This window comes from Labrus mixtus, chromosome 7, assembly GCF_963584025.1.
Source record: "Labrus mixtus chromosome 7, fLabMix1.1, whole genome shotgun sequence".
Taxonomy (NCBI): domain Eukaryota; kingdom Metazoa; phylum Chordata; class Actinopteri; order Labriformes; family Labridae; genus Labrus; species Labrus mixtus.
In genome coordinates this window covers 6,257,718-6,276,516 of record NC_083618.1, presented here as the reverse complement: position 1 = coordinate 6,276,516, position 18,799 = coordinate 6,257,718, and the positions used below count along the sequence as shown (strand labels likewise).

The 18,799-nt window shown below is 38.8% G+C and overlaps 1 protein-coding gene across 3 annotated transcripts; it reads left to right on the top strand.

Moving 5' to 3' along the window:
• The first annotated feature begins 13,625 nt into the window (after window positions 1-13,625).
• On the top strand, window positions 13,626-18,625 carry uba3 (ubiquitin-like modifier activating enzyme 3). Of its 3 annotated transcripts, none has more exons than XM_061042345.1 (17): window positions 13,626-13,664; window positions 14,462-14,582; window positions 14,680-14,760; window positions 14,854-14,936; window positions 15,049-15,129; window positions 15,462-15,505; window positions 15,772-15,836; window positions 16,012-16,167; window positions 16,273-16,375; window positions 16,501-16,614; window positions 16,929-16,982; window positions 17,178-17,214; window positions 17,325-17,406; window positions 17,491-17,591; window positions 17,714-17,777; window positions 17,893-17,947; window positions 18,068-18,625. In XM_061042345.1, exons 1-17 carry the CDS (start codon window positions 13,645-13,647, stop codon window positions 18,154-18,156), a joined length of 1,350 nt encoding a protein of 449 aa, XP_060898328.1. In that variant the 5' UTR covers window positions 13,626-13,644; the 3' UTR covers window positions 18,157-18,625. The 3 variants fall into 3 exon arrangements, with proteins under 3 accessions (XP_060898328.1, XP_060898326.1, XP_060898325.1); XM_061042343.1 differs by lacking the exon at window positions 13,626-13,664 and adding an exon at window positions 13,668-13,751; XM_061042342.1 differs by lacking the exon at window positions 13,626-13,664 and adding an exon at window positions 13,673-13,823.
• Window positions 18,626-18,799: the final 174 nt, after the last annotated feature.

The window sequence follows — 18,799 nt, the reverse complement described above, 5'->3', positions numbered from 1 at the left end:
ACAGTGCAAAGATGTGACAAAACTTTTTGACATTACTAGATTTATCATATAGGCTTAAATATTTGAAAAGGATTGAAGATTTGTATTGGAAGTAACACTCTTGAAAAAGGTTCAGAGGGACAGAAACGTTATGAATTTTTCTAATAAATTGGTGATGCTTAGTAAGAGTAGTGTGCAGGATTTATTTTCTCTATTGGAAGTATCTAAAAAAAAACATTTAATCTCCCTATCAAAATAAAATTGTGTATATGATGATTGAAGAGATAAATAAAACCATTTACAAAGTACAAGCTTCAGTGCTTTTTTCCATTGTAGATGCAGAAGTCTCCCACTGTGACTGAATCTGTACCTTCAAGCAGCATTTAACATATTATGAGCTCCATTAATACGTTTGTGCTAACACAAACATAAACAGGCAATAACTTAAGAGCTATCCTCCTTGGGGATAACCTGGCTATTGGATTTCCGATCTCCTCGCAATGGACACATGCTTATTGTGCTAAACAAAGCCCTTCTCCCTTTAGCAACAGCACCTTTCAGCTTCCCCCCCCCCACCCCCCCACACCCCCCCACCTCCTGCCTTTGGGAGCGGTGAATCAGTGAAAGGGGATGTGGTCTACATTTATCCCAAGCTGCAGTTTTCATTATACTCATAAGGTGAGGTCAAGGTGCTGAGGAGGGTCTTACAGTGTAGCTGCAACACTACTGTCAGTGAAATGAGATGTAATGTGGCAGAGTGGCATTTATCAAACTATGCATCCTGTCAACAGACAGTGAGTGGGTGGACAGAGACAGGCAGGGAAATTACGCTTTAGGGTGCGACTGAGATGAAACAGTAGATGTCTCAGTTTGATAGCTAGCAGCTTGCTAACAAAGAAACAGAACTCACTTAAGACACCGTCAATAAGGTAGGATTATAAGGCAGGCACGTTTGCACCATAGACTCTATACGCTATAGCACCTAAAGACTAAAGGGGATGACGCAGAGGGACATTTATTAAAGATGTGCATTTTGTAAGTATGAAATTTGATAAGATTAAGGCTCATTGAGCCGATTTTGTTTTGTGCAGCTTTGACCAGTGTCCTCCCCTGCAGAGGACAAGGCTGTCACAATCTCATCTCCGATGTGCATCCATTACTGTGTGTAGTTACAATGAGACGGAGCCACTACAAGGGCAGAGCCAAACACTAACATGATTATGGTAATGGCCAACAGCTACTCCTCCAAATGCCAGGGATGTTCGCTCCGAAAAGACATTTCCTCACAATTAATCAAAACACATAAATAGATATAATGTCGTTGACTTTCACTTCTGGCAGACAAGCGATTGGTGAATGTTTTTGATACCTTCAAAGGTATTCAATCACTGTGATTCATGTGGATGGAGGTCGGGGGGATTTGGCAGGCTACAATACATCATGCCAATATTTAGTTTAAACTTTGTCAGCAAATGTAATTAGGCAGAAGTATAATTTTACATGTGAGAGACCTGTAGCAGATATTTGAAGCATCCATCTCTGTAATTGGGCTACAAAAACTGTGAGGTGGCAGTTTAATTTTGGATTAAACACTCCCAAGGCGTTCCCATTGTGATGACAAACCATGTGAATTAAAACTAGGATCCCCTGACAAGAATTGAAAAACACATGGAAATAAGGGCTTTTAATTATGTAATGTGGCATGAAGAAAAGTAATTAAAGGAGAGTGGCAGTCTGGCTTTGAGCTAAATGCTAACGCCAGAATGCTAAACTGCTTACAATGATAATGTTAACCTGAATATGCCATGCAGATATAATGTAAACCATGTTCACCATCTTAGTAAGCACACACAGGTAAGGCTGGTTGGAATTGTTATCAACTTTGCAGGTAGTTGAATCTGAGAAAAATAAATTTGAAGCTTTTTGTTTTTTTCCCAGTGGTTATCTATTTAATAATCTAGTTAGAACCATGCAGTTGCTTGAAATGATACGAGAGGGACCGCCAGAAACTGACATCCTTATAGCCATGGTCCTAATGTATCAACAAACAAAATGTAGCTTAGATGACATTCTGTTCGTCCAGCACCTAAATGATTGAGTGAAAAAACAGTGCAGCATCATGCAGAATGAAGGACTCTATAATGCATAGCCAAGTGGCAACATCCGGTGTCGAAAAATCAAAACCAATGCGGAAGTGCAAAATCCTGCAGTTCAACAGGTGTCCACTTGAGGCTGGCTCCAAGAGCCCCAGAAGTTACATACACACCACAGTCAAAAAAGATAGTTTTAACTGTAGAAATTAACATGTTTACAGCCTGGTACAAAAAAAAGGAACTAGGTTGATTAGTTATTATCATCATGGGCACACACTGTATGGGCGGTGAATTTTTTAAAAACGCATCCATTTTCATTTTATGCTGGTTAGCCATAGTTAGGCGCGTAGCCGACATGATTGACAGGTGGGTCCAGTGTAGCGGTTGGTCAAGAGGCTTAAAACCTGCCTCAGCTCCAGCTCTCGTTAGGTTGACTGAAAGTTAGGTGGAGGCAGCTTTTCCAGCATGGCGGCTGCTGTTGATGAGCCTCCGTAGAACCCTGCCGTAAAAGGTGACTGATATCACTCATCCTTTTATATTTACATTCATTGTGCATAGCTCATATAGGGCATATAAATGGCAGAGTGTAATATACAGTCGATAAGTAATAAAGAAACCAGGCTACAATTCCAACAAAAGGCAATGATCAAAAACACTGGCAATGGTCCTACACTAGGATACTCATGAGTAACAAATCATGGATGAGGCGACAGAAGTGAACCACGATGAACTGGCAATGTGAAGGAGGACACACAGAGATTAAATATACAGAAAATCAGGGGTAATAAGATGCAGGTGAAGCCAATTGGGGCAGGGTGAGACATAAGGCGGGGACATTTGGTGCATGGAGTACTTACAGAATGAGCTGGATTTTTATTTCATAAACCACATAGATAGTGTAATATGATACAAACCTTAAGCGTTAGGTCTAAAGGAGGTTTCCTAACAGTGCTCTATCTACTCGACATCCTCCCGATTGGTTCTTCCGCTTCTGAGGGAAGCAGCAGTCACCCAGACAGGGTGTTAATTCCAGCAGCTCGTCCTGTGAGCCACCAGCCTCTCACACATTTACCACCTCAGCACATACGCCTGGTGATCTAATGTATGCATGATCAGTCAGGCATGTGCTTAGTAAGACTTTGTCCTCAGAGACAGATGGTTTACACCTCTTTCGATACCACCTTCCCTTCATCTCATTTTCAAAACAGACGTGTTCGACAGACTATATAGCACCTTTCTCTTTTGCTCGTTTCGTTTCCTTTTAATTGCTGCATCTCTTCTCTATCACACCTTTTTCTTTCTGTTGAGAAAATGTTAAGAAGAGGAGGTGCTTCTTTGTGAGGTTAGAGTAGCGCTCTGGCTGAGGGCTTCCATTAAAGTCACAAAGCCAATCTTGTGCTCATCCACCTGAGGCTGGACCAACAGGAAGGACTAACTTCCAGCCTGAGAGGCCGTTATACATGTTTCATATAAACTACCCGAGAAATCTTGTTTATGTTCCTGGTTTCAGGCAATGTGAAAATTTCGAAACCACAGTAAGGGATTATATTTTCCACTTTTTACCCCGTTTATGTCTTTATTGCTTTCCCTGTAGCGCATGTATTGGGATTTTTTCTATTACCACCAGGGGACAAATAAAACCAAGCCAAATATACAGCTCTTATCAAACAGTAGCTTAAGGGTGCCGGTGATTCAGCAGGAGACTGCACTCAAAGATAATACACCTTACATTATTACGTTATGTATGATAATGAAAAAATATGGCATCGGAACAAATGCATTTATTGGATTTGTAACCATTCATATCAAAGCATGTACAGTGTGTTGTTCTTATCGTATGGCTGCAGAGGATGCATTAAATACAACTCACTGAAGTCAAGGCAGTGCTGGATTTGGTTTGAACATCAAAAGGTTGTGAATGGTTTGTGTTTATTAGCAACAGAGTGCAGCTTAGCCATGATAGAGTGTTATTGATCATCCATCAACAGCCCCAAATGCAAAATCCTCATCTTGACATCTGTGATTGAAGTCTTTCCAGACATTTTTCCTGTGGGCTGTGTGTTGCTCAAGATTCTCGATTTTTATTTGTCACATGCTCATACAGATGTGAAGTGAAATGTAATGGTTGTAAACTACAAATTGTCAGTGATGTAATACTGGATTTATAAGATAAAAATGTAATTTCCTCCCAAAAATCCACATTTCATGCTGCAAACATGACTGCCATGTGTTTGAGGAAACAAGATTTGAATCACACTACGTCCTAATTAAGTTCAGTCTCATAAAGCAGCAGGGTAACTGCAGCACAGATGTGTTACATTTACTAGAAAAGACCAGCAGAGCCAGGGGGACTAGCTGAATTTTTCAGATGGGTATTTCCACTTTCAACCTCTGATGCCTTGCAATGATTACATTTATCTATTTAAAATGTATTTAACCAGGAAAAACGTACTGACTCATCTCTTTTAAAAGTGTCTGCATGGGCTGCAACACCTTTTAACAAAGTCATACAACACAGGTCAACGTATCGGGTCATAGATCAGAAAGATTAGTCAAAGCATCTACAACCTGATGCATTGTCCTCCAACACGTTCAGTCTATTTTTTTTTAACAAGATGGGAAGGGAACCAGCAGCTCCCCCAGACCCAAAACCGACTGCAGCAGATTCAAGGCAACAGCAGGAGAAGTTACCTGAAACCCCTTTCACCCATTTCCAGATGCACTTTGGGAGAACAGACAACAGTTTGAAAAGGTGTATTTGCAAAGTTAAGACTGAAATTGGATTTGCATCTTCTGAGGTTAAATACTTTTTTTTTTTTTTTTTTTAAATATAGCTTAATGCTAATGACAACCATTTATGCCCTGCTGCGAGAAAAGATTACTTTACTCTGAAAAGAGTCAAGTTGTTCAACTGTAGGAAGAAAATGTGTAAAATGCAAATAGATAGTCCAACAGACCTGCCCGAAGTGCTTTACTAAGTGTTTGCAGTAAGATTGAAGTAGATGACTGTGACAAAAAGGCAGCAATTCTGCTCTACATATACCTGTGTGCACACATGGTTTGTTGTGGAAATGAGGGAGACATCTGGCAGGAGACTTTTAAAGTCTTTGACTCAGTGATCTGAAAATGCATTTTGTGGAATAGCAAAGGTAGGGTGCACATGCAATGCGTATAATGGACAACAACAAATCTAATTAATTAACAATATTTTCAATGAAGTTATAAGAGATTATAGATTGGGAATGTTTAATCGTTGTCTTCTGTAAAAACTGTATGGAGTAATTCTTCCTTTAAGGGTTTCCTTTTGTCTTCTGTTTTCAATTTCAAGGGACAATAACTGTAAAACCCACTTGGCTCTTCAACAAAAAGTTTCCCAGCGGCAGAAGATTTCAAGGATTTCATTTAGGATCAAGCATTCTGATGACTTTGTGCCAACAGTTATGATCACTTGAAGAATCATTATCTACTTCTACAGAGAGTTATAAACTTAATGACTCAGCATAATCCCATTTCCTTCTTCATTATTAATCCGTTCCTCAGCAGCGGTTATCAGGGGGGAAATCTGTTCAATATGAATGGTTTTTTTTATCATGTTTGTTTCAGTCACTGCAAGCTGTTCACACTGCCTGAGTAGCAAATACTCAACAGACGGAGGAATGCTGGCTATCGTGAAAACTATCTTTCTCTCAGAAAAAAAAGAAGGAAAATCTGTACCTTCATATCTTACAGTAAAAGATACAACATCCTACAGGAGGAAGAATCATTTTAAACATCTAGCTTTAAACATGAGGTGTACAAGCTGTTGTCTCGACATTCTATGTAGACCTAAAACATTTAGGACAAAGCCAACCTGCATGTGAGTATAAAATAAAGACAAGACTTTCATCAAATTCAACAATCTTGTATGCAACTATCTCCCTAAAGCATAACTCAGAATATTTGTCCTCAGATAGCCTTTGACCTAGAATTGAGCGTAGGTTAAGACTACAGTGCAAGCTGTTTTTGGAAAAGCTGTTAATCCCCCTTAGATGAGGTGTAGCGAGGGAGTGTTGGACGGTGATGGAGGCTTAATAAAGCTGCCCCCACATCCACCCTGCCGTCTGCACCGAACACACCCACGATTTACTCTCTTTATTATCTCGGCGGAGCATTTCATTTCCCAGCATTTGTTTGGGTTAGTGGTACAAGCAGGTGGGTGTCAGGACCGGCAATCACTCAGGGTGATGCTGGCAGACAGTGACATATGATGAAGTCTCCAATGAAGCTGAAGGGGAGAGAGAGTTAGAACTATGGAGAGAGAGAGAGAGAGAGAGAGAGAGAGAGAGAGAGAGAGAGAGAGAGAGAGAGAGGAAAGAGAGAGAGAGAGAGAACAGAGTTATCCTCTGTTTAGTATGATGAGACCCCATCTGGCGGGGGTTTAAAAAGGGAATGTGTTAAATATGAATGTGTGGGTGTCTGTTGATCATGTGATGCCATTACTTCTGTGAGAAGCTGATAAAAACACCACTTGGCCACCACCTTAATAAATAAGTTAACACCCAAATTGTTTTTAATTAAGATCTCATTTCGGTTGTGCTCTGATGAATTAATGATGGTGGGTTGGGGAGAACACTGAGCTCCATACTGGCTGGCAAAGTGCTTCCATCCACACGGAGGGGACGCTCTGTTATGTCATCAAACTGAGCTAAATCTGAGATAATGTGGAGTAAAACCTCATGAAATGAAAACGGTTACGGTTGAACTATTTTATTTCCTACAATTCAACACCAAATATGTTACATTTCTTTTTTATACTGCAGGAAATGTTTTCAATCAGGAATGATAGCACAGTTCTCAACATTATACCATCAGCTTTTGCTGTTTGGCCTAACTGTTTTTGGCTAAACTACTTTTGTCTCTGACCACCTCAAGCATCTTGTTTTGGTAACATCTCCATATCCCTAATCACGACAGTAAACTTGTAAAACAAAAGTCATTATTATCAATTGTAAGGATTACCAACACTTCATGTATAAGATCCAATGTGTGATGAATTTGATTAAACTGCATTTTTCTTTTCCTGGTATTCACTTGAGTGATGAATTAAACAGGCGTGCGTGTCTCCTCCACTCAAAGATGTTAACAAGCAAACTGTCACATCATAAAATCATTATGATTGTTTAATGTGGTGATACAAATCATGGAATAAACTGTTATCCTACAATGCAGGCTGCACAGAGAAACAGTCGTATTAAAAGTGAAGAGGAAAACATAAATAAATAATGTAATGATTCATTAATGTGTGATATGTCAACATGAGTAATACTGTGCATATCTGTTCTTCAACTAACTGCCTCTGCAGTTGTGATTATGGTCTGTCGCTACGTATAAAGCAGAGAGGAGAATAAATGTGAATATGACTCTTTTTATTGTGTGATAGCCAATCCTATAAAGCATTATGAGTGCATATAAAACTCATTCATTGTTCCTGCTGATAGAACATCTAAATCTCACTGAGCTGCAGAGAACTGCGATATTACGAGGCTAAAACCCGCATCTTGATGTAATGAAGTTGTTTTGACAGAAGTACATGTTTTCCTATAGGTGTTACTTTTACAATGCAAATCTCACAGTCCATTTCCCTCTGAGGGCTGCGTGCTGCCAGGTGCTCTGCTGTTTATTACTTTGGAGCGGGATAGTGAGAGATTTCATGATGCTTTATCTCCTGAAACTGTTTCATTTAAATCCCTCATGTAAACATCGGAGTCCGCTGACAGACGAGATGAAGTGTTGCTGCTGGTATCTGTAGTCCTATCGCTGGTTCAGAGCCCTCCAGCCTCTCTCCTCAGTCATGTTCTCAGTGCAGAGGAAGGATATACCCCACATCCTCCAGCACCACCCTAGCATGAAACTGATCAAGGAATACAGTGTGCACGGTAAGAGATGAGGCATCTAACATCTTAGATAATACAAAACAGACGTTTCAAAACACCTAAATAAGTTCATGAACAGTGAAATGCTATCTGTTGCCAGTCCAATGCATAAAATACAAGAAACTATTCAATTATTACTGAGAGTCGAAATATCAAAAGATATGTATTTATACCACACCAAACCCCTTCCCCACCATCAGCTCAGGAGCGCCTGCTGTGGGCAGCTCTGACATCTCTCCAGTGCATGTCCATAGGATCCTGTTTGTGCATGTGTGTATATTTCAGCCTATGTGTGTGTTGCATGACTTACAGAGTGTAAAAACAGAAATTTCCCCTTGCGGGGATCAATAAAGTTAATCTTGATCTTAATCATGAGTTCAAGCAAAGATGGAAACAAATAAAAAGTCAAAGGTAATATTGATATTATCCTTATTTATTGACATAGTCAATCCATTTTTTGTCACACATTTTTCTGCATCAGTAGATTTGGTTGAGAAGATAGAGAATGAGATAGAGAACTCTCTCTTTCCTTCACTGTATCATGTGTGAATAATTTTAAAGCATATTTAACATCAGAGCTCTTGAGGCGAGCATCTGGGTATTATGTCTGATTGGGTAGGGAGCACTCTGCATTGTACTTGTTTCTGTTATGAAACTTTACTCATCTGATGTCTCTGGATAAAACAGTAAAACAAAACATTTTATAAGGAAAAAGTGAGCATACGTTTCACTTGTTCCTTCTCAGTCAGGGTCTGCATCCTGCTCAGATGGAAAACCTAAACCTTGAAGTGTATTTTGTTTGTCTCTGCAGTGTGTCTCACTCCTGTGAGGAAATTCTTGGTGACTGCTGACAGGCTGGATTGTTGTCCCCCACAATAGACAATGTCTCCTTTTAAGAAGACTGGCTGAATAGTGATGGAAGAACAGTAGGAATGGCAGGTCAGGAAGTGTGCTGAAGAGGACAGGAAATAGGAAGCGCGAGCAGGAATAAACGCTGTTGAAATAGCTGGAGGGAAATTTCCGTTTCACTGTCTTAAGATTCTCCTGCAAGCTTTCCTCCGCTGTCCTTGAAAGACACGGAGAGCAAGCCTTGAATAAAGACCGAAGATCTGAAAGAAAGAATCATTGATACCGTTGAAATATTTACACTATACTGATACATATTAAACATGCAGCAGCAAATGTCTGAGTAATATATTGAAACAAGTTCTAGGGGCATTCCCATGAAGATTCAATCCTTTGATATCAGACATTACCTGTACTGGTGTCTATACTAAAGTTTGTGCTCTGACCAGAACGTGCTAGCAGCATCAATGTTGCTTCACTTTGCATTGTGTCTGTAAAACTCTGCTACAACCTAAAAGCTCACTATTCAAAACACTTTATTTTCATTTGAAGCTTTTGATTTTTAACCATTTATTAAAAACTTAACTGCTTGTTCCTTCCTACTGACCATAGTCATCTTTTTTTTCCCAGCAAATCATTACATCAAAATGTCCATGTTTGTCGGATGATAAAAATCAATAACCACATGTTTTTTCAGTCTTTTTGATGACTGTGATTCAAATTTGAAAATGGAAAAATACTGAGTCTGCACATCAAAAGCTGCCCCAATTAAATTAAATTTAATGGAAAAATCACCATATGTAACGTTTCGGGCCCTCACCCTTCATCAGACAGCATCTGTGAGTCAGATTTCTTCTCTTATTGTCTCTCATTTTTATTCTTATCTATTATAAGCATATCTATTTTTAAATGACTTTTGTTCAGTAAAATGAATAGCCATGTGGACTTTTATGAAACCTTTTGTTGCATTTTACTTGACTAGTCAAGAGTTAAGTATAAACCAGAAATGTTTTTTGACTTGTAAGTGTTCATCTTTTTAAATTCTTACATACATAAGCAACACAACTTTTACTCTTGTTTTTGCTGTATCAATGTGTTAACACAGAGACTTAATGAAAAACCAGCATTGCCAAACAATGTTGTCTTAAAAGGGAAATTAAACTAAAGTTGTGAAGTACAGAAAATGTATAAATGTCAAATCTGTTGCAGTTTTAGGATTAAGACTTTAAACTTTGTGAAACACAAATCAGTGAAGTGGTCAAATGTATCAGCCTGACTGCACAAAATGAACAAAGTAACCATGTGTTCAACAGTTTTTAAGATCTTTAGTTTTTTTTTATCCATCTTCAGGACAGCTCCAAACAGCATGAAAATAAAAAAAAACTATGTGCAGCAAGATGATGGCAGGTCCTCCACCCCTGCAGGCAGGAAGCTCCAAGCACAAATTGTCTGTGGGGTTCTGCCCATCAGAATCAGGAAGAACAAAGTGCAAACCAGCAGTGACACCACACCCCACACACTGGGAAGATGGATTGTGTTCCCTGAACACCTTTGCGATGCTGCAACAACCCCATGTAAGATCTGATCCTGCATACCACCTCACTTTGGGACAGCAAATGTGACGTTGGCAGAGAGGAAAGTAGCATTTGTAATAGTAGCCATGATGTTAGTTAGCCCATTATAAGCTGTTGTAATGAGTTATAGTAAAGACATTTTGGGTTAAATACCTAAAGAGAACAGGACAATATCAAAACCTGCAGCAGTGAACCATCAAACACAACATTAATGTATTTTCACAGCTAAAACAATCTATTGTCTTGGCAATACACTCCAGGTAATTTCAGTTAAAGGTAAACGCATCCATCACATTTGAAATCATTTAATAAATACCCCACATATGGAACATGTATCCTGCTTATATGTCCTGCTTTGATACAAAAGTAACCAGGAAAGGGCCTTTTTTCATTACAATCTAATCAGACAGACTTCACACATCACATCATTAGGATGCACTACTTCACAATATAATCTCATAATTTATAGAGATAACACGTGAGGGAGCACAGACACACACTTACATATATTTGGATCATATAGCAAGACAACACAGTTTTGTTGAGTGTATATGGAGAGTCTAATTACATTATGAGCAGTGGCAATAAATCACTGGTCTTAATCAAAGCAATACAACAGAGAGAGTCATCAATCACTTACTACAGCACAACACAACATGAGCCTGTAGCGTCTCCTTGTCTTCTGCCTGGCAGCTCTTCTCCTTGCCTAACATGGGACACATGGCTGACACTTTATCATTAGCACAATCAACACCACTTTGGAAGTCCTGACGGGGAGCCATCAAGTAGCAAATGGATATGGAGATGTATGAGGCCATAAAGCTGACAAACCCTGATTCTCATGTCAATGCAAGAAGAGGTTATACATGCAATGAAAAGCAGGATTTGCTTCTCTGTTTTCCTTTGAAGAAGACACTAAATATAAGCCAGCTCCTCTGAGGTTCTGCTCCATGGCAAGGTGTCAAATACCTGCCTGCCATGATCAAGTATTTCAAGCTTGGGGGGCTTTTCAAGTGGGGAAACTTCAATCTCTGCGTAGACACCTTAACTGTGGTTGGCTGTGATGGATGGCAGAGAGGGTCACGTCAAAGGCACCGTGGTGACATTCAGAACGTTGCTGCTTCAGGTAGAGAAATGACAGATGGCATTTCAATGGAATCCATAAAAATGTGTCAACACTGGAAGATGTTTTGACTTCTTGTCCTCTGCTGCCCTACTTCAGAGCTTGTGTACATTCAACAAGAATCAATGCTTTAGACCTCAAAAATACAGCTAGAAGCAGAACCAATAAAGGATTGCCTAACCTGAACATTTGGGCACCATCCTATCTATTTAAGTGTCCTTGTGCAAAAATCCCACGGCAATGGTCCTCATTCATAATAACTAGTTTTAAGTGTCTTGAGGGCTACACCTTCCATATTTTTTGATGAGATTTTATCACATTTCCCTGCTGTTTAAATTGGGAGCACAGCTGAGGTAAAATGAAAGAGGACAGGACAGACAGTGAAAGAGAGAGAGGGAGGGAGGGAGGGGAGAGAGAGAGAGAGAATGACAGCGATAGGGCAAGGATGGCAGGCAATCAGCTATGAAGGACATGGCCACAGCAATTATTTTAAGTTATCAGTTTTCATAGGCTGTCATTCGGAACATCTCATTAAAAATCTGAAGAAAAAAAAATCCACCAAACTCTTCTGATTGTTACAACTAAGGGACACTGCCGCCATATGCTCCCTCACACACTAGCACACATATTATCCAAAATGTGGATAATAATTTCAGGGTGCCATGCAATCAGCACATCAGGTGGATCTTCATTGACCTCTGGAAAAGGTATCTCCACCATGTTTCCTTTAATACAAGAGGAGTGTCAGACATGCAGGTGGATTCATTATGTTCATGTGCCCACAGGCATGTCTCTTAAAATGCAAAGAAACCAAGTCCAGGTTTATTAATCATTCTATAATGAGAGATTAAACACCAAGATTCATTAGTACAACGTGGACACAGTAAATCAAATACTTGAGGGAGACGTCCTAACTAGAAAGGTCGTTAAACTTAATTACATGATTCCAGATTTGATGTCTTATTCATGCTAAGTGCCCTGCACAGCAGTTCACAATTAAAGCAGTTCAAGGCTATACATATGTACAGTAAGGTATTTTTTTTAATTGTAAAAGCAGTTGCTCTTTTAAGATTTGTATTACAAATGTACTACAATACTTCTAATGCCACTACTACTACTACTACTACAAATAATAATAATAAAACCACAAGAAATATTGTAAATAAAGTGTAAGATGGAGTTATTTAAAAAGTGACATCATTCAGGCCAAAGAAAAACATGATTAGCGTCTGCTTTGAAGCAGGCTCATTTCATGCAAATGGGCCATATTCTCTCATTCTGTCTCTCTCTGACTGTTAACTTGTTTTATAGATAATTGCCAAAGTTTTAGGGCTGAACCATACAGAGCAAAGCAATTATCATGTAATTACTAGTGGAGTCTAGTTAACTCTCTTTGCTGTTGTTAATTCTTCTGCTCAAGTGTCTTGCAACATCTAGGCTATTGCACGTAATAGAGTCAAATTTTGGACAACTATGCTAAAAACAATCTTTGACCTTTAAAATGTGGTCAAAATGAGTAAAACTGATAAGTAAACTGATGACTTTATTAACATTGAATGAGTCTATTTTTAATTGCACTGTTTAATTTTGATTCGTCTAGGAGTATTCTTTAAATCTTTTTTTAGGGTTAATATATAGGTATGTATGGGAGGGGGGCGTCGGTTTTTGTGGTTAATTTGTAACAAATGTTTCATGTCATGTATGTCTTTGTAACCTGCTACTGGATACTTTGAATTTCTCTCGGGATCAATAAAGTATCTATCTATCTATCTAGCTATCTATCTATCTAATACAGAGGGGAAATGCTGCCACCGTTTGGATTATTGTTGTATTTGCAGTGAATTACCGTAAGTGGACCTTAATTTTGCTGCATTCAATACTATCGGATTTATTAAAAGCAAATCAAGCTGTGTGTCTAATTGTAAATAATCTTACATAAACGTAATCCTACTCAAGTCCTATCTGCAAACAAGAAAGATCTGTTGGTCTTAAATGAAAAAAAATCCAAACCTACATCTGTGCTTGGGCGCTTTTTTTTTTTTTTACTATCATTGCCATTGACAATCCATATTTACTATCGCTAACGTCGGTCATTGAAGGTACATTAGTAACCAAACATGGCGGACGCGGATGAGCAGTAAGTAGCTGCCGAAGAAACAAGCAAGAAACAGTCATTAACTGCCCGAAAGATGCCTTCAAATCTCCTTAACCAAGAAAGCACAGCGTGAATGAAACTTCTTTTATTCTCTCTTTTTAGGGAGAAGAAAAGAAGGAGAGTAGAGGAGCTGACTGAGAAGTTAGTGATGAATTGGAAGGTTTGAGGTTACTTGACAGGAGAAAGGTTAACGTAAGCTAGCTGAAGAAGCTAACTAACTCGATAGTGGTTGTTCACAGTGCACTGAGGTATGGTAGGGACACAACCCCTGCTAGTTGTACAGGTACAGGTGTTCATTAAAGAGTGTTATCATTACTCTATGTGAAAAGATTACTATACCTTCTCACGGTTGCTAGCTGTTTACCTAGCCTAGCAACCGGGAGCTGCCCAGGTAAGAGAGAAGTAATAATAAAGTCAGTGTCAGTAACGCCCACCTGTCAGACATGTGCAGGTTCACATCGTTTTCATGGTGTGATTAAACATCAGAGAGTTACACTTGTTAGAGCAGAAGCTGATACAGTATAAAGGGTAGATCAAACATCCAAACACAAGTGAATGAATGAACAGTAGTCCATGTCTTTTAACTCTGAGGTTAATGCATGTTCTGCTGTAAACTGTGAATATTATCCTGACTGTATCACATTATCGAGTCTGCTGTTAGTTTTTGCACAATTTCATCAACACTTTCTGTGCATCATTAAATAATTAAGTAGTGTGCTTTGAAATGGTCACATATGACTCTGATGATACGTCCTAAATATACGTATTGTTGTCTTCAGGATGATGGTTGATGGATTTAGTGGCAGAACATGTGAGTCGGAGGGCCAATGGAACCACATCAAAAAGTTTCTGGAAAGGTCGGGGCCCTTCACGCATCCTGACTTTGAACCTAGCACAGAGGTAACAGTCACATCGATTAATTGGTTGACTTTTCTTGCCATTTGATCGGTGGTCTTTTATTTGTCTAATATCGCATTTCTTCATCCACTTACCACAGTCGTTGCAGTTTATGCTGGAAACCTGCAAAATCCTAGTGATTGGTGCTGGTGGACTGGGGTGTGAGCTGCTAAAAGACCTGGTATGATCACCAACATTATCAATATTTGGAAGGTATCATTTTTGCTGTACTTAATGGCTAAACGTGTTTGTTTTTCTACACTTCTTTGCTCAGGCTTTATCAGGCTTTCGAAACATTCAAGTTGTGGACATGGACACCATTGATGTTTCAAACCTGAATCGTCAGTTCCTCTTTAGGTCAGTAGAATTAACTCATAAATTAAATGTACATTTCTGACCCTTTTAATCAGTATATGTTTATTTTGTAAGGAAGCAGATATATTGACTTGATGTGTATAATTTTCAACAGGCCAAAAGATGTAGGCCGGCCCAAGGCGAATGTTGCTGCGGATTTTATCAACAATCGCATACCCGGATGCTGTGTAGTTCCGTATCCTTTTAATGCAAACACATTCTTTAGTTTTGATTGCATAATATGAAATGAAAATGCCAAAACCACAATGTTCAATCAAAAGGTTGAAAACAGCTAGCCATATCAAGAGTCACTATTAGTCACTGTTAGATCAGGCCCCATGTGCGGAGGCTAGACCACCAAGCGTAAGGCCTGGGTTCAAGTCCTCCTGATTTCCTACTCTGTCTGCTGTATATTATCTTTAAAAAAAAAGACAAAAAGCCCTGACTCACAATTTCACAGTGTGGACATATTTGAACACAAGTGAGCTTTCTGTCCAACCATGAACTTTTCCTTAATGCTTTGTGCAGACATTTTAAGAAAATTCAAGACTTTGATGAAACATTCTACAGACGTAAGTATGATTGAGGCCGTTTAGTTGCATCTTTCCTAATGTCTGGTTGGAAGGGGTCTAAGATTCAGTCAGCTTGAAATCTGCGTAAAGTGGTGCATTTGACTGTTACTAAAAATGACACATGACAAATATCATCTAAAATAAGTTTTAGATGATATTTCATTCCACTTGCAGCATTATAATGCACTTCAGTATATATTTGTTTAAAAATATTTATTCAAACCTCCTCTGCTTGGACTGAATTAATGGATCCTTCTGTCTTCTAGAATTTCACATTATTGTCTGTGGACTAGACTCAGTCATTGCCAGGAGGTGGATGAATGGTATGCTGGTAAGTTGTGTTTACTTCAGCCTTTGTCACAGTCTTTTTTCCTTTTCAACTCCATCAGTTTGGTAAATTTGCATTGCATAACACTTACACCCCAAAGTGATGCAGTTGAAAGATGTTTTGGTAAAACAAACATATTTCATGCAATCAAGTGTGATCCCTGTGTCTTTCTATGCAGCTGTCTCTGCTTGTGTATGAGGATGGTGTCTTGAATCCAGGTTCCATCATCCCTCTGATTGATGGTGGGACAGAAGGCTTTAAAGGCAATGCCAGAGTCATCCTTCCTGGCATGTCTGCCTGCATTGACTGTACCCTTGAGCTTTACCCTCCTCAGGTGAGAAAGCTTTTTTTTTTTTTTTTTTTTTTAAATAGAAGATGTTTAAAATCAAACCTTGTTTTAAGTGTATGTGTCAGTCCTAAAATACACCTGCCTTTGTAGGTCAACTTCCCCATGTGTACAATAGCCTCCATGCCTCGTGTGCCAGAACATTGCGTCGAGTACGTTCGGATGCTGCTGTGGCCCAAAGAGAAACCATTTGGAGGTATGAAATCTCATTGGAGTTGTAAATAATTTTGTTGTTGCTTTTTAAGATTACAGTTATCCTTCAATATCAACACAGCATTTTTAAAAGTAAGTTTTATATGTGTGTCTCTTTGTGTGAATTAGATGGTGTGGTCCTCGATGGAGATGACCCAGAACACATCCAGTGGGTGTACCAGAGATCTTTGGAGAGAGCAGCAGAGTTCAACATAACAGGAGTGACATACAGACTCACACAGGGTGAGCACATTGAGCACACCGATCTGTCACCACCAGAAATGTCTTTCTTTATTTGAGCTCCACTAGGAGATGAGCCAAAGTACACAAGACCAACTGAGCTGTTGCTATAATTATAATTTTTTAAATTCTGGAATCTTAGACTGTGACCTAAATATATTTTTGTTAAGTAAAATGACTAAGGATTCCAACAAAAATGTCTTCCTGATGCCCTGTTTTGCAGATTGATCAAGCTTTGATTTCTGCAGTTTTCCATTCAAAATAATAATCAACACACATATTTATCTACTATGGCCTACTGTACTTCTGTGCTGCAGGTGTTGTGAAGAGAATAATTCCAGCTGTTGCATCCACAAATGCTGTCATAGCTGGTAAGTTGTTTGAACTGAATTACAATAAAGATGCCTAAGGAAAGACACATTATCGTGGTATTGTTTATGAAAGATTGTATTCCCTGCTATAAAAGAGTTAAACATTTACAAACAGGCCTTGGTATGTTGACTCAAAGCAAGCAGACAAGTCTTCCAGGATGTCAACTTTTTATTTGTTTCTTTTGTTTGATCCAGCTGCTTGTGCCACTGAGGTTTTCAAAATAGCATCAAGGTGAGTTTGCATGCTCTGCTACTCTGCCAAGCCCACAAAATGAAGATGTGTTTACACATGTGCCTCTCACTGTTGTGTTGTATTATTAACTTCTGCTTTTGCATTTGCAGTGCCTATATACCTCTTAACAACTACATGGTGTTCAATGATGTTGATGGCCTGTACACCTACACTTTTGAAGCAGAACGGAAGGTTTGTCATGGATATTCATTTATCAGCTCGTACTTGCCTGATCAATACAATCAATGAAGTTCATTTCTATTGTCTTGAATGAAGGAAAATTGTTCAGCCTGCAGCCAAGTTCCCCTGGACCTGAACTTTTCTCCATGTTCCAAACTCCAAGAGGTTTTGGACTACTTCACTGACAGTGCCTCCCTGTACGTTGGCTTTCCTAATAACAATCTATAACCAATAAGTACTCTGTACCACTCTTAATTATGCTTATGGTCCTATTTTTTTTATATATGGTCTTCAACAGCCAAATCTTTTATTTTTTCAGACAAATGAAATCCCCTGCCATAACGGCAACAGTGGAAGGAAAAAACAAAACGCTATATTTACAGGTATTTAGCCTTTGATTTGTTTTTGGTTAATTATTAAGAAAGGTGTCCTGATGAAATAAGGCAATCATGCAAGTTTTGGTGTGAGCTGACTTTCACCTGGTGTTTTGTGTTACAGTCTGTCGCTTCAATTGAGCAGAGGACGCGGCCAAATCTGTCCAAAACCCTAAAGGGTGAGCTCCTTTATTTTCTGAGACGTTTGCTAGAAATGGCAACGCCTATGTTTGATGGAATAAACCGAGTTAAACATGCACATTGACTTGTGTTCTGATATATGAACATGATTTTTCCAGAGTTGGGCCTGAGTGACGGACAAGAGTTGGCTGTAGCTGATGTCACCACACCTCAGACCATGTTGTTCAGACTCTGCTTCACCACTTAGGAAAAACTCCAGCGCTCCCACCACCAGTTGATGTCATTCTTGTTTTTTTTTTTTTTTGCCAACTATCACCTGATGCAGGGTAATTAAAGCAGCCTAATAACTAGAAAAGTTTACACTGTATGATTTCACAGTGTAAATGATTGTTGCTGATTTCTTTGTTTTAATGTACTTGTTGACTTTAGTACAGTTTTTTGCACTGAAAAGCCAAATCATAACATGTCATGTTTTGGTGATACATTTTCTGCAAATGTTACAGATTTCTGCGTTAATGTTTTATCTGCACTACAATCTAAGTTGTGCTCTCTACAAAGAAAGAGACAAGCAGGAGTTACTTTGGAAAGAAACCTCTGTATGTGTGAATATTTATTATTTTATTCTGAAAGTTTTTTAGTTGCAGTAACCACTGAAGCGGTACATGCCCGACATTGAAAATGATATGTGAACTGGAATAAAAATGTTTTTCTTATTACTTTCCTGTGTTATTTATGTCCATGCATATACTGTATGTGTGAGTCCAGCTTTAATCCCGTTTCATCTTTAGTAGGTATGATTTGGAGGAGTTTTATTAGAAAAACTTTATTTAGAGTCATGTTGTTTACATGTAGCCTATCAATTCAATTCAATCAATTTTCAGTCTATTTAC